Source organism: Tauraco erythrolophus, chromosome 6 (assembly GCF_009769465.1).
Source record: "Tauraco erythrolophus isolate bTauEry1 chromosome 6, bTauEry1.pri, whole genome shotgun sequence".
NCBI classification, from domain to species: domain Eukaryota; kingdom Metazoa; phylum Chordata; class Aves; order Musophagiformes; family Musophagidae; genus Tauraco; species Tauraco erythrolophus.
Window position 1 is genome coordinate 45524794 of NC_141470.1, and position 16591 is coordinate 45541384.

A 16591-nucleotide genomic window follows, 5' to 3' on the forward strand; every position below is an offset into this window, starting at 1 on the left:
AATAAAGGACAGCTAAAAACTGCGAAAGAAGAAGACAGAGCAGGCTGAAGATTGTTTACTAAATAAAATACAAAGGAAGATGGTTATTTTGGTTGTTAATGCAGGAGAGATAATGTAACAGGGGAGAAGAGATATGGGGCTGTCAATCTAATATGCACATAAAACACTTCCTGGTATGTGTAAAGAGAAAATTGAGCCTCGAAGACACTGAACTAAGAGCAGAAATTAAGGAGAAAAAATAAAGATAAAAATACACGTCCTTTATCCAACTAAATTTGATTCAGAAATAGGTGTAACCTATTTAAACCAGTTGAAAGTGCATTTTTATGCCTTCTCTCCTGCCTTTGTCAAAAGCATTGCATAGAGAATGAGCGCTCTTTGACTTAGTGTATGCCATTGTTAAAAGCATCAGATGCAGATTCTTTAATGAGAATGTGAAGAAGCTGCTGCAGCAACAGAATAAAAATACCTGAGCCCTGATTCTCCATCTCTTTCTGATTTATGCAGGTTAGTTGAAACCAACTGCAAATGTCTCGTCTCGTTTTGGACCAAGAATCAGTAGGAGGGAAAAGCCAAGGATTATTACCTGACTCTGCCCTCTGGGAAAATCTTTTTATCAAGATTCCAGATAATGCAATTACTTCTATAAACCAAAATGTTGAAGTCTTTGTAGCCGTGCTGGAGCTTTAAATTTGAAGTACTAGTCATGCTACATTCATCCACTTATGGGGTTAGTCCACTTGCCGATGTTTTATAGTCTTTTAAAAAGAAACAGTATTTTGCATGAACTACTTGTATTTAAAAGCATATAAAAGTAATAGAATACAATAAGTAACTGTAATCAAATATCAAAGTATGTTTAATTTCACAGCTTTGAAGTATCTAACAGATGGGTGTTATTCCACCTTTGACAAATATTTGAAGGGGCTATTTCAGTTATTCGTTGACTAGTACTTTTGTAACTGCCCAAAGCTAATTTTAACTTATTTTGGGTTGTCTTAGATTTCTGATTTGCCATAAAGTTTCTTAAGGTAGTGAGAAAATGTGGCTTTTTTTGTAGAGTGTATCATTGCGTCAAAACTTGGCATCCACCTGGGCTAAGAAAAGTGTCTGTTTGTTGCCTAGGGAAATGCTTCTAGAAGGTAACTGTTTTTTATGTGGTGTACCCTCCTAAATTAAGTTTTTTAGTTTAGCTTGGCCTGAGGCAAAACGTTTCAGGATATTTTAGGGGATCCTGGTAATCTAACTAATCTTATGAAAATAATACTAAAATTAGCTCTTTATTTCCCTATCCATACAGTGGATGGTATTTCTTCCCTTACATAGCTCCCTCCCTGCACTGTCAGTGGCAGCTGTCTGCTGCATCATCAAGGAGGACAAAGATTGGCTCTGTGCCCTTCCAAGGGGCAGTGGGAACTGGTGTCTTGTACCATCAGAGGCAGAGCAGGCAGGGTAGTCCTCTGTATGGAAAAACTCTCCTAAGACCCGAGGACTTTTTGTGAAGAGGTGAATTCGGTCAACGCCGGCAAGTGTTGACTTCCTGTCACAATGGCTGAGTCTGTGATTCAGTAGTTGGTCTTCAAAACCTGTCAAGGCAAGACCAAGGAATGGGCATTTGCAGTCGTCAGGGCTCCATATGGAAGGGTCTCAACAGCCCTTTGGTTCCTGGGGAGAAGGAGCCAGTAATTGAACTCCAGCTTAGCAGATGGACTTCCCAATTGCCTGCCCAGGGAGGGAAAGTGCTGGCAGCTACAGCAGACTGTCACTAATCTAAATATCTTGGGTCAACATCACTGTTCAGATGGTTGAATGTTGGTGTTATTGTGGGGTACTCCCTTGCATAATATATATTGTGCAGACACTCCAGAGATTTTTTCCTCTGGAAGTGGAAATACCACCACAGATGTAATAAAAGCTATTCAGATCCGCAAAAGTAAAGCACTGTATTCTTCCTACCTTGCAGATGTATGTTGTTTTTATATACCTCTTGTTTTAATTTAATTCCTATTAAGTGTTTGTGTTGATGAGGACTGGAATGTCATCCTTTTGAATATGCCATTATTTTGTTTAGTTTTTTTTCTCTTGAAAGCCATTCATATTTCAAGGTACCGGGAGGCAAAATAATTTGATGGCCATCTTTTCAGAATATATCCCTGAATGAATGAGGAATAGTAATATAGTTGGCACTATATATTAAAAAAAAAAGTGAAGGCAGTGCGGTGAGCTTAGTTTTCCATTTTTATCTGTCATAGATGTAAAGAATTCAAACATATAAGCATGGGAAGAAGTTGACAGTTTGAAACTGACTACATGACTCTTGTAGGATAACGTTAAAATTTCCTGTGTGCTTCGATTTAACATTCTTTAGAAAATGATTGGTTTTGCTGAAGTATAAACCAATTAAAAGTTAATATTGTTTTTCACTAGGCACCCATGCTAGACTAGAATGTTCATGTATTTCATGTGTATGCTTATGTAACTAAGCATCCACTAATTTCTTTCTCTTTGGGAAACACTTCTGCAAATCAGAACTCCATAGATGAAGAGTTATGATCGTATAATCTGTTGTTTAAGGTAAGGATAAGGACAGACATTATTATTTTGTAATAGATTCTTAATCCTTTGTTCCATGAAGTGTTGACGTTTTCATTAGAGTTAAAATATGTTGCATGTTTACAGAAAGCCTGAAATCTCAATATGTGGTCCTATCAATTTTAATTATTTGAATCATTAGAACACCTAATTTTTTGCTTAAAGGTACACAAATGTACCATTGAATCTGTTTTTTAAGGTTTTTTCTAGTTTAATGTCTGAATCCAAATTCATAAAGAGTTGGAAAAATGAGATGTCTGAGCTATAGGATTCACAGGGATTTTATATGAAGCCTATTTAATCAGGATAACACTGCTATTAATATTCATAAAGTCAGCTGGAACACAAATGACAGACTATGGAGCCTAAAATTTTTTACTTGTGAATTTATTAAAAGCAGCTTAAAAAATTAATGGAATTTAAGTAAAGTTGACGAAAAAGAAAATCTTGTGTTAGCAGAAAAAATCTTTATTAGAACTTTCCCTAAGACCACCTTGCATTGATATCTTTAACAGATTTCATTGGTACTTAAAGAAGAAAGATGCATGAATGGTCATTTAAAAGGATTTAAACACATTGGCACATTAATTTTTACATGAATAATAAGTAGTTTCCAAAAGCAATTAACTTACAGTGTACAAGATTTGAATAGAAAAATAGGACTGTGACATCAAAGGGCAAAGCAAATGTGCTGTACATTTTAAACTTTTAATAATATGACTTCTTAAAGTAATTTATTTCATTTTCACAGTGGGAAAAGTAACAGTGAAGGTATTTGTGTACAGCTCAGGTTTGTTTAGAAATGCACCCAGATCTAGAACAAAGAAATATTTCGATGCCGGAGTGCTATTGGTAAAGAACAATTTCAGGCTTTTACAGTGATCAGATGCTTTTGAATCAAGCTTTCTTACAGTCAATTTCTGTGTGTGGAAAATGCTCATATACTGACCACAGCACATGGTTTCTCTCCCATGCTGCTATATGCAGCACTGGGAAGCATTTGTTATTTTTGTAGAGGGCAAAATAGGTAATCTGGGATTCCTTTCATTAGTAGGAAGATACTGGTTAATTTATATTCTTACTTGTAGGTAGTTTCATACTGAAATATTTAGTAGTGTGAATTTTATGTGACTATTTCATGTTACATTCAACAGATAAGGACAATTTTTTTAGCTTTCTGTGCATGATGTTTAAGTAGTAGTCTTAATACTAATGCAAGTTGAATAAATAGGTAGTGAAAGAGGAAATTAGTATTTTATATTAACTCTAGATTTTAGGTTACAGTTTCATTTTGCATTTTGACTTTTGTCTCGATCACCAGTATACTTTATTTTGATCTCCAGCTTTAATTTCTTTCGGTTATTAGACAGATTGATTATTAACAGATTGTGTTCAAATAAAAGTAAAGAAAAGCTTTAAAATACTTGTATTTATTTTCTCTGATGATTCCTCCTGGGAAAACCTTCATGGCCAGCTTCTGATTGTTGTCAATGTGGCAATGTTTAACGCTGTCTGAATAATAATGATTCAGTAAGTTTTGATTCTAAAAATACCTGATGTTCAAAGTACCCTCTGTAAAAGTGCACCTTCATATGTGAGTGTGCACACTCTAGACACCTATTGCAGCGTTTGTGTTTAGAACAACCTATTTACATACTTAGTGTATGGAATATTTCGTTATTCTATTTACTAATGTTTTTATTTCTAATAATAGGAAAAGTATACTGCAAACCTAGGGAGCCCCATAAGGTCTTGCTCTTTGACTTCCATCAATAGGTTGCCTTAATCTGTTATCAACAACATTTTTATTTTCTGTATGTGTAAACCGGAAAATTCCTATTAGTTAACAAAACATATTTCTCCTATGAAGACGAAGTCTGTAAAATGAGCTTTGACTTCTGCCTTAAATTATTCCCGTGCCATAGTCTATTATTTCCAGGAGAGGGCAGCATTTTCCTGCATCAGGTACAGGAAGACACATGCCCTGCTTAGACTGTCAATGTTTCTTGTAATTACTCCCAGTATATTTGTTGCTTGCTTATGAATTAACTTGCATTTATGGAACTAAATCATTCCAATCATTTAATTACACCTGAGGAGCTGAACTATAATTGCTTGCTTCCAACTAGGATCTGATATGGCTTGAGCAGTATTAATTTGGTGTTTACTTTTCTGAGTGCTAAAAGCATTAAAATGATTGTGCAATGGGATTACATTTTACTAATTGCTGGCATTCATTAGCTGGGTAAATGGCGAGGAAGAATGACTGTATATTGTGGAGGGATAAAATTATGGTTTTAAATAGTATATTACTAGGCACATTAAGGCCCTAAGACATGTTTTAAAATACTCCAGAGGTTATTAAATACCGTATTTTCTTCATGTCTTGCTATATGAATATCTTATTAAAATACCACAATCATTATGAACCTTTTTGTGCAATATGTAGGGAAATGGCTTCATTGACAGAAACCTATTTCTTGATATTAATAACCTTCTATATTTTCAGCTAATCCAAAAGTAAATGAGGAACTTAGGAAAAGATTGCCAACTCCAAATCAACACAGTTACACAGAATTGAAAAAGAAGCGTACGGCTTCATTTGAGGGACTCTCGTAAGGAGCGCAGTATTCTGCAATATGAGGTGAAGTTGTTATTTTTTGTTAGGACCTAAGCACATCCAATCATACCCTTTTTTTTTTTTTTCTCATGCACATTTATAGTTAACAACAAATATAAGCTAAATATGTATTTTGTGAATGCTTAATGTAAATGTTAGTGTTGAATCTTAAGTATTTGCACAATTGTTTTACTTTTTTATAATCTCAAACATAAAAATGAAAACATCTGCCTTTTTGGTCTTACATGGGAAAAAAATTTCTGCTGCTTTATTGGTTAGAATATATGTCTCGGTATAATATGTTTGAATCTTAAAATCTGTACTCTTTCTTTTTTTTTTTAACTCTTACATTTATCAGCACAATGACAACTCTCTGGGTATTTTCATGATCCAGCCACTGCCATTTCAGGACATATGTTGTATCTTTTTAATAAATGTAGAAAAAGTATAGTAGGGAAAACATACAAAATAAGCACAACTACACAGTTAAAGATGAAAAATCGTCCTTTATACAATACATTTTAAAAAAGAGGTGCTTGAGTAATAGTAAAATTTGTGGTAAACTTACTATATTAGCAAGATTACTAATTTATTTAGATTTCCTTGAGATATAGAATAGAGTTGAATTTTTAACACAAAAGAGAGCATATATTTTAATAGTCAAAACGTTAACTGATAAGCATAACATTTTTCTGTAGATCTTATTTTTGAGTATTGAAGGTTGTTTCTTGAAGATCTTAGATTATATGAAATACTGCAACTGTGTAATTAACTGTATAGTTTAAAGCAATATGTATGCAAATATTAGGATGGATTATTTAGTTGTTTAGAAAAACCTGTGAATTCAGAGTTGGAGTGGTCATGGGCCTCTTTACTGATATTTTATCCAGGAAATTAAGGCAGGAGAAAGAATGTTGCAAAGTGAAGCACATACCACCATTTGTAATAATTACCAGAGTGAGTGGTCTCATTACTTGTAGCAGGACCACTCAGTGTGATTTAGGCTGTGCTCAGTAGTATGTACTTCCAAGACCAGACTCTAGAACAAGAAGACAAACTAATAAATTTTTCAATGAAGGCGTTACATGCAACAAAAAGCTGAACCAAACCATTATAAAAATTAGATGCGTGAAGAAAAAATATTTTACTGAGAAATATAATTCAGCACTGATTGTTCAAGTACACAGGCTTTATTGTCCCATTATTAATATTTTTAAATCACTTCTCTCGTAAATTTTCTGTCAAACGAAGGCAAAGTATAGGTGTGTTACAATATATTGTTCCAAGTTTATTTATCTAGAGTTTGCTTTATTTTAGCTTTGAAAACGTCAAGCAAAAACTGGACTCGGTGCCAGATCAAACAAGTTCAGAAGAACAAATGGAGAACTGGTCAAAAGGTAAGGACTTTTAAGATATTAATAAGGAACCTCAGGTGTTGTACCAGTGCTAGGCAGTGACTGGAATGTATTTGTTCTTGCAATATATGACTGACTTTGGAAGAAGAAAAAAAGAAAAAAGAAACCCACCACAACCACACACTGCCTCTTAAAAGTATTTGGGATAACAGGAGAGCGGTTACAGGAATGTAAATCATCAGCGTTATTTTTATCTTCTGGATTATTGAAAATGATTTTGTATAACTTTGAGAAGTCTTATTTAAATTCTTAATCTGTACATGGCACTTTACTTCCCAACCTTTTTTCTTAATGGATTAACAACAAATCTGAAGTCTGTCTTAAAGTAACTTTCTTGGCTATTCATGCCTGGCTAGAGTATGATTAAGCCATCTACTAATATTAACGGGTTTCTCATTATTACTTCAACCAAATATAGACAGTAGTGTAGGTTTGGAGGTAGAGGGGGCTTTGGTTAACTTGGAACTTCCATGGTTCATGGAGTTTTCATCTCCATCAGAGTGGAAGGATCTTTTTGTATTTGGATGGCCAAAACTTTGCTCTCAGAGACATTCTTCTACGTTTCATGGCAGAAACTTGGTGGGGGGGGAGGGGGGGGGGCAGGAGGGGAGAAAAAGAGAGTAAAAAGTAAGTGGCTTGTGACTAGGTAATAATGTGTAGATTGAAGAAAGGGAAAGACACAGGAAGCAGACCTTCAGTACATCATAAAAGGGTGGATTTTTTTACAGTGGCTATGCATAGGTTGTAAAAAATAAAGGAATAGATGTGTCAACATCAAAGATGCCTCCTGTATCAGAGCCTAATAGCATCTTGTGTATTTCCTTTTTTTGAATTTTATACTATGTATTCTTTCTCAAAAGATAATAAATGTCAAATTTCTTGTGAAGAGTCTCGTGTTTAGAAGAAAGAAAAAATATTCCATGTTTGAGATGATGCGTTTCTTACATATGTAAAGGAATTACTATCTATACTATTGAGTAAAATAAACTACTTGTAGACTCCTTTTAATTCATGGAATTTTGAGCTATTACTGAGTGAAGTGAAAAATGTTTTTTAATCTTACACTCTGAAAACAAAAATAGTCATGGTGGAGTAACTTAGTGGAGAATTGTATTCTGACAATTTATACTTTAAATGTGTAATGGCTTAATCAGATTTAGTATTTTTAGACCTTTAGGGGTCAGCATACCCTAAGAATGGTTCAAAAGGTTAACTTTTCCAAAATAGGCAAGTGCATGCCATGAACTGATTCTTTGTGAAATATTTTCTAGTTGCAAGAAATAGTATTTTTCTGCTGCTCACAGATGCTTTAAAAACTGGGTAGTTGCAGAGTTTCATTTGTATTATTTTCCTGATGCATTAAGTTAATATTTGGTGCTATTTGGAAAGCTGTTTCTTCCAGACTAGCACTTACGTATTTGTGTATCCAATAGAAGTTGTTATATAGATGAAAGTAAAATTTATATACTTTTTTTTAGATCAATCATTAATAAGTCACATAATTCCTTATACTTTTACTCCTAGGGAAGTTAGAAAAAGGGATTACGGATAAATCTTATGTCATCATACTGGTTTAGATGAGGATTTTTTTTTTTTTGCTTAGAATTTTACTTGGGTATTAACAATTTTTTCGTTGAACTACTAGGTCAAACCAACTTTTCATCTTCTGTTTAAATGTCTATATTGAAGCATGTACCATTTTGTGTTCTGCTTGCTTTTTCATCTGTGGTATCTTTCTGCAGGTGGTACTGTACTGTATCTAGTTGTTATTTGCTTGTAACTTGGAAGTTTAAAAGCTGTTTTTAGAATAACCCTGTAATGATTTATTCAAATATTTTTTATAACGTACTGAAACATTGGATATTAAATTATTTAACAAAAATAAGAATGGTAAAGCATGTCTGAGATTAAATTCAGCTGACTAGATGAAAATTCAGTCAAGTAATGAGAATTAAAAAAGAAAAAAAGCAAAAATGTTAGATGTAGAGAAGTGGTAGGTTTGTGGCAGTTATGTGAGATAAGATGTGACCTGTTAATAGATGTTATAAAATAAAATACTTGAAAGAAAGGTGGTCTTTAAGAAGAGTGTATCTGAATTGCTTGGTAGTTGAGATTTTCTTTTTAACTTTCTGTGTTGTTCGGAATATAATATGCCTGTCTGGATTAAAGACATTTGTCTGTCTCAGTTCTAGTATATTAGGAAGAGTTAAATAACAGCCTGTGTGCAAGGCTTATTATTTTGGGTTTCTATCTAACTTAAATGTACTTTTCATATCCACAGCACCTAGTTTTTAATAGGAGGATAGTGACTTTTTTCATGTATCAGGAGCATTGGGAGCAGGCCAGTGAAGACTGTAATTTCCAAAGGGAAAATATTCGGGATCCAATCTAGAAGCTCTAGGATGGTAGTCCATTATAAAAATAAACTTATATTGGCAAAAATAAACTTATATTGGCAAATAGGCCCTTATCTTTGCATAGCAGTGGCAGGGAGAAGCGTGCTGCACCTGGGAGGAGTTGTTACTTCAGCACGTTTTACATGCATGACAAAAACTGCACAAACATTAATACTGTGAAATCACAAGACAGAATCTGAAATGGGGTGTTTTTCATACTTACATACACATTCAGGACTTGATATGTCAATTTTCCAAAAAAGTTATCAGGATAGGAAAGCAGTGAGTGTGCAAATACTGCAAATTTGTGTCTCATTTGACTCATATCATGTACTGTGTTTGAATGGGTGCAGCTCTTCTTGTTCTGTACTATATAGGCTTTCACTATGGTAATGTTTTTGCTTCTGTCATATTTCTGAGCATCTATGATTTTTTTAAGGACAGGACAGAAATCAGGTCTTAGAAGTCTTAGAATATCAAGTACTATTTGGTCTGTTTTGACAACAAAGTTGTAATTTTGCTGACTCCAAAATGAAAAGCATTGTATAATTATTATTTGGGATTTCCTAAAACCAGTTAATAGATTGATTATTTTTAATGGCAAAGTGGTTTGCTTCCTAAAAACGTGGTGGTTATATTTTTTCAAGCATAGAGATATATTTATTTTTTTCTAAACCACTATTTAAAGCACATACTGAAATGGAAGTCAAACAAAATTTCACCTGTAAGAATTTCATGTCAACTCTTAGTTATGATCCATATAGACACTTTCACTGTAACTTGTTTTCCCTCAAATGAATGTTTGTGTTGCTTGTAAAAATACTTTAAAATTGCATGTCTGGAAATGCAGTTCAGAGGAGACTGTAGCTTTAAAGAGACGTGATATTGTAGATTGGAACAGAACCGCAGAATCAGCTTGTGCGGGGAAATTTGAAAAGTAAGTGTTTTATCTGATGGTTAGCTGTTGTCTTCCAGTCTTACTCCCTTCAGGAAAACAGAAGAGGAAAATAAATATGCAAACCTAATGAACAAGTTATGTATCTACAGCTGCTCAGGCCCATGTGCATGTGATAAGCTTATGCATAGACAATTGTCTTAATTGCATTGTGTGTTTGTGCATGCATTGCTCTTGCATGAATGCATGGTGCTTACTGTTAAGAATCTGGCCGTAGCTTTCCTTGTATTGTCAGGGTCATGACATGTATATCACAATGTATTGCTTACAGAAATATTTCTTAGTTCTTTTGCTGTGTAGTCAATAATATTCAGGAAATAAAACCTCTCAAGACATATTTTTGCGTTTATTTACTTCCATTTATAAATTCCATTAATCGTCAGCCCTCCCTTTTGCATTCATGGCAGTTGATGCAATGTACAGTCATATGCATAGGTTAAGTAAAATGAATAATCTTGGCTTTGTTAATTTCCTAGAAATAAAACTCCTGTTCCTCACCATGTATTTGTAGACTATCTTATTAGAAATAGCAAGTTTTTCTAGTCATGTAATGATTTTAATGTACTTTTTTTGTGGGTTTGGTTTTGTAATAGTAATACCAAGCACTTTTTGTCTGGAATTACTATTGTTTGACTTTGACACACATACACATACACAAAGATGAAGGGGTAAAGAAAGCTATGAGAGTAATGTAGTGTTGTAATGATTTTTCATCTGAAGCTCTTGTTGGGTCAAAAAGCAACTAATTGTAAAGATATTGCTTCCCCTTTCTCCAGAATACACCCATTACAGCTGTAAACACTCTAAAGTAAATCCAAAGCCCTTCTTCCAAGGCTGTAGTAGAGGCAGAATAAACCATACTTGTCATATTGAAGTCTGTTTCTTCTTTTACATTCCTTAACAGGAGATACTAGGTGAGACTGTTCTTCCTCTCCTTCCCTCTTTTAGCAATAGGGAATGCTGTTTACCTGGGAAAGACAGAAGACTTCGATACTGCATGGGCGTATATGCAGCAGAATCTATGTGGTGTGCAGAGAGTCAGAGTCCTTTCACACATGTGGCTCAATTGATTAGTGCCTTCTATGTGTGCTGTGCTTTCAGCATCAACCTTGCTGTGTGCTAGCTGTCAGAGATCCCCTTGCAGAGTGGCAAGGGTGGGTTCAGGTTTCTCTGCACAGTGTAGGAGGCAGAAGGGAGGTTCAGGGGATTGCCTTGCATGAGTCAAACATAGGAAGAATGGCTCGTAACTGTTGAGAAACACTAAGTATGGAAGATGAAGAAAACATCTTGTGTGAAAAAAGAGGGATTAGCGTGCTGTGACTTAGAAGATAAAAAGGAGCTAATGATAGCTGAAAAATCATGAAATACTATCTGGTCTTTCCTTAAATATAATCACCCTTTCATGTGTATAAATTCTTACATCTCCTTTTCCATCCCGTTTCTTTCCTTGTACATTTCAAGTGGTTAAATACAGTGCATTTCTGGCCAGGCTGCATGCAGAAAAGCCACTCATCAGAAGCACAATTAAGTATCCAATATCTGCCTGACTTATTGGAGTGTTGTGAATATGATTTTCTTAGACCCTTTACAGTACACTGAAAATGTGTAGTGCCTTATCTGCACAGAATATTGCAAGCACTAAGAATGGGGAGAACGCACACCTTGAAGTATTGTACTTTGAATTACTTAAGTGCTTAAAGTATGAGTGCAGCTAACTTCAGAATGTCTTGAAATGTTCTTCAGGGAGAGCAGCACTTATTACCATGGTAATTTTTACGTAGTGCGTTGGAGGAGCTTTAGGAGACCTAGCACAAGTGCAAGAGGAATTTGGTTATTTTCTTCTTTAGAAAACTTTATTGCTTCTATTTTAATAACAACTAGAATGAAGCTTAAGTTCAAAGCAAAGACATAACAAAAAAAAAAAAATTAAAAAAATATTCTCCAGAGGGTGCTTTGGAGACTTTTATCTGAGAGTTCACCTGCATCTTTAGTGTAGACTCTTTACTCTGAGTAAAAGGTGCATGTGCAACATGTCTTACTGGCACTTTATGCAGAATGACCTTTCTTTCATGTCAGATACTTCAAATTACAATGTTTTTCTTAACTTCTAAAGCTGTAGTTTTCTGGGATTTTGTTTAGAACTCTAATTCAGCAAAGCCTTGGTTGTTTGTAGTAGGGGAGGTTGAGTACGTTTGGATAAGAGAATTTTCACTATAATTAATGGGCATCAGGAAACATGACCCTGCCTAGATAAAAGGGAGTTCTGGATCATTAAGATTTAGATAATGGAAGGGGTTATATGTGAAAAGCAATTGTCTGGTGTGACAATAGCAAAAGAAAAATGGAATGGGAGCGTTTACTTTGTTTTTACCTGGTTTAGAAAACATAAACACAGCACGCTTAGTAAAACTCTAACAGACACTGTGTTTGGAAATTATGTAATAACTCCATATAGGCTGTAATGATATCCTGAAACCCTGTATTTAAACTAACCTGAATTACAATGAGAGATAAACAGAATATTTACCCATCCCTTATGAGCTGCTGCTGATATGTAAATTTATTCTTCTACTTTGCACAAATATACTTTTGAGCTACTGCTTAAACACTTCAAGGTCCTTAGCCAAACAGTTTTAATGATGCCTCCAATATTATGAAAGTGTGACATTTGATGAATGCCTTGTATAGTTGTGATATCGGGGAAAATGTAAACAAAAAACGCACATCAAGTCATCGTGCAACACCTAGATAATTTATAATTTTACTGTTTATATCCATCTTGACATTTTTTATCTGCCAAAGGCAGGTTTCATTTGGAATCTTAATCTGAGATTTATTTGGTGGATCTGGAAATCATAGCTAGAGTTCCCACAGGAAATGGTCCATCTACCAACAGATTAAATGGCAGTCCTGCAGTTGTTAAGGGAGCTCTGCATTTAACACACATGCATACTCATTCAGTCAGCACTGTGGAGAAAAATTAAAGTAGTAACCCAGGTTTAGGAACAATGTAGCTAAAAAGTCCCATATTTGCTGAATGACAAAGGGTTATATAGCAGCATTTCATTTTATTATTCGTGCTTGAATTTCTTGTTTGCTTTGTTGAGTCTGCTGACGAATACTAATAAATGCCTGCAACAATCCAGACGAGAGATGCCTGGCAACAAAGCTATGCGGTGGACCTCCCTGATCTTCTCCAGTTCACAACCTGACCTTTTGAAAAATTGGCTGGGCTAAGCTGCAGAATTTGGGTGTAATGGTTATTGTTAACTCCAGCTTTAGGATTTATTAATTTGTGTGATCAAGACTTACCTATACTTCAAAGTTTCAAAAGACCAAACACAATCATCCATCCATTAGAACTAACATTGTGTTTCAGTGAATCCCACTTAGTATCTGCCTAGAGATTCTGCTGTTTTGATGCATTCGGAATATAAAAATGCTTTTTCAAGTCTGAGACCAATCCAACGAAAATCTGGTGTCTTCTCAGAGACTAATATTTTAAAATAACAGTATGTTAATGAATTGCAAACGGAGAGTGGAATGCCAAAGGAAATGTCTGATATTTACACATTAATGAATGCATCACGATTAACTGCAGTGAATACCGAAATAATGATTGGCCGTGTATTTTCAAGAGTTAGAAGCATTTTTCTATTTTAAATATTCACTTGTTTGTACACATTTGCTGGTTAGATGCAAAATAGGAGGGCAAAAGACTTAGGAAGAGAGACAGGCAAGGGAAACATCATTACTAAAATAATGGGAATCCTCGGAGAATTGTAAAAAAATTACCTTTGCCAGAATAACTCCAACTATTCTTAATCTCCTTCTCAATTTATTTCTTTATGAAGGGTGTTGCCAGGGTTCCACACAAGTACAGGTGAATAAACAAGCATTCAAAGTAACACAGATGTCCCCCTGGTTAAATGGCTAACACAGAATGAATTCACTGTTCTCTTTAGATTCCTTTAAGGAATAAAAAAATGAATCATTAAACTTCTGAGGTTTGTCTGTATTTTAGCAGACAAAATATTTTCAAGCCTCTTTTGTGTGTGTGTATGTGTCATGACATATAGAGCAAACCAAGATACTAATGCAAAATATAACTTAGGTTATTCTTACTTCATTTGCAGAGAACTTCTCAATAAAGTTCCGATAAGAATACGTTGTTCTCTTTGATCATGATTTTGGACAGCGTAAATGCTTAGCTGTAGCCAGAGATCGAGCATCTGTATTTATTGTTTTGTTGACCTGACTGACTTCTGAAACAGTTTCAATTGTTTGGAAGTTTTCTGTATTAGAACAATAGTAAGTGTAAAAAAATAAAATAGTTATTTCATTTCTTCTGCCTACTATTGAAATTACAGAAAGTTTGTATATACTGTATGCTGCACATCTGTCCTGAAATATAAAAATACTGTAGTCTGTTATGCGAATGAAAATTATCATCATAAAGGAGTATGGAAGGATACCAGTCTAATTTTTTGAAATTTCCTCTTAATTTTTGATTGTGTAAATGTTACTTTATCATTCATAAGTAAAAATGGTTTTTTTTTTTTTTTTAAGTCCAATTGAAATGAGTTGCTAAAGCCTCTGTGACAGAAGAGAGAAGAATTTGAGGCCTTTGAGGAGGAGATAGGAACAGGAAGGGCTCCCAGTAAGGTAGCACAGGCTCCAAGATACAGCACAGATACAGCACCTTGGACTTCTGCAGTTTTACTTCTACCATGGCTTGCTCAATAACCTCGATCTGGTTACTTCATTATTGTGTGCCTCAATCTTGATGGCTTTAAAATGACTGTCACAGTGCTTATACATCCCTTATAAAATATCTGTGAGAGTTTCCAGAAAAACGTTGTTTTCAAGGCTTATTTCAGTGAACCTCTGTCATTTCTTTCTTAAAATAAGAGCAGATAGCCTATCTTAGTGTAAAATCAGGGACCCTTCTGAGTAAGAGTTACTTAAAAGTGAGTTGATAGTCCTCATTCTTCTGAGTTGACCCATGGTGCTCTCAGCAGGGCCCACAGTTACGTATCGTTGGGGCACTGAGCGTACAATGCATCTGCGTGGTGATTTCCTCTCCATTACTGCCAACGGCTTGCCTGGTTATATGTGGCATTTTGGCTGGGTAGAGCACTAGGAAATGAAAGGTACTAGCTTTGTATTACAAACAAAACTACTCTGAGCGCAGTCTTCACTTGTTATCAGGTTCCTGTGACTGCCATTCTACTGTGCTACAGAAGTGATTTAGTGAGATCTTGGAGTTCTACTTAATAATCATCGTAATGTTTGCCCATTTCTCTTTAAACATGAGAAAAAGTGTGTCATGAAGGGAACAACCATTTTTTATTAGTTGCAGGTTATTGGTTCCCAGTATACTACACCGCACTGAAGAGGCCTAAATAATTGCCAACATAAGTAAAACTGTAGTAAGTCCAAAGATGAGTAAAGCTGCACTTTTTCCTGTTTATTGGTTTTGGAGCAAATGTATCTTGACCTTGTACTTTTTGTAATGAGCTTTTGTAATTGTTTTCCAGAAACAGGAATTACTTTCTTCTTGAAATTTAAGTACAGTGTCTTTTCTTAGGATTAATTCTGAAAACTTGTTTGCAGATTGTGGGAAAGATAAAATAGTGAGGAAAAAGTAAAAAATCCTGAGCACCCTTTGAGATATGCATCTAAGTCACATATGTTGCATCTGCATCAACTCAAATACAAATGAAAAGGAAATAACAGGCATTCTGAAAATGCATAAAGCCTAAACCACCTCTTTTCTTTCCACTTATGCCAGGCAATAGGATCAGATTTCTTCCACCAGCCTCATTTTCTTTCTTTGCGTATTTGTTCCTATAAACTCCTTTAATTTTGGTTTCCTATTCATTTTCAGAATTTATGCCTTTTAATCATTCAGTAAGGGGTGAACTGTTGAGCGATCTGAGTCTTTCACAGTCGTTCTGTTTGGTAGAAGTTCCGGTAGTTATACAGCCAAGTGAATGAATGTTTGTCTTTGACAAAAAGGCTGACTCATCATTTTCCACTCAGGAAAGAATATTCGGCCATAGTACTAATTTCATTTGCATAGCCTGAGAAGTTAGTGGCTGTCAGGTTCAAGTATTCTGCTAGACTTAAATATTTATTTTCTAATTATTTATTATATATCTCTAAGAATTCAAGTCCAGTGATGTTAGATCTTATGAACTTAAGAAAATTCTATAATCTATTTTTCACATGAAGCTATTAGAAATTGTTTTTTTATTAATGCAGCAACTATCTTGTCCTAACAGTTTGTTAGAACCCTTGCAGGTGTGCATGTGTTGTCATACACACATGCCCAAAAGTTATCTTTTCAGAAATGTTTGTGATATTATTAACCTACAAAAAAATCTGGATAATTTGAAAGTCAGTAATAAAGAATAGCAATTAGTCCAGTGAAAATAAAAAGAAAGTGAAGTTCTGGAGTACTGTTCTTACACACTTGACAGTTATTGCAGGGAATTGAGGTAGACGTGGTTTGCAGACAGGGGCAAGAGCAAGTATTTTTAAGCCGTAGTAAGCATATTCTATTCCAGTGGGAATTGATCAGTTTGTTATAGGGGTGAGGAGGCTTTTT

At 34.8% G+C, this 16591-nt stretch overlaps 1 protein-coding gene across 2 annotated transcripts in view; it reads left to right on the forward strand.

The window, feature by feature from the left end:
• The first annotated feature begins 579 nt into the window (after positions 1 to 579).
• Positions 580 to 16591, forward strand: part of MIPOL1 (mirror-image polydactyly 1) — a 167274-nt gene continuing 151262 nt past the window's right edge. Inside the window, exons 1-3 of one of the 2 annotated variants that reach the window (XM_086613306.1) lie at positions 580 to 730; positions 5102 to 5236; positions 6530 to 6609. In XM_086613306.1, the coding sequence (XP_086469432.1) occupies positions 5232 to 5236; positions 6530 to 6609 (85 nt within the window). In that variant the 5' untranslated portion in view covers positions 580 to 730; positions 5102 to 5231. Of the gene's footprint in view, positions 731 to 2539; positions 2575 to 5101; positions 5237 to 6529; positions 6610 to 16591 lie in introns of those variants that run through there. The other variant, XM_086613305.1, reaches the window with a different exon arrangement.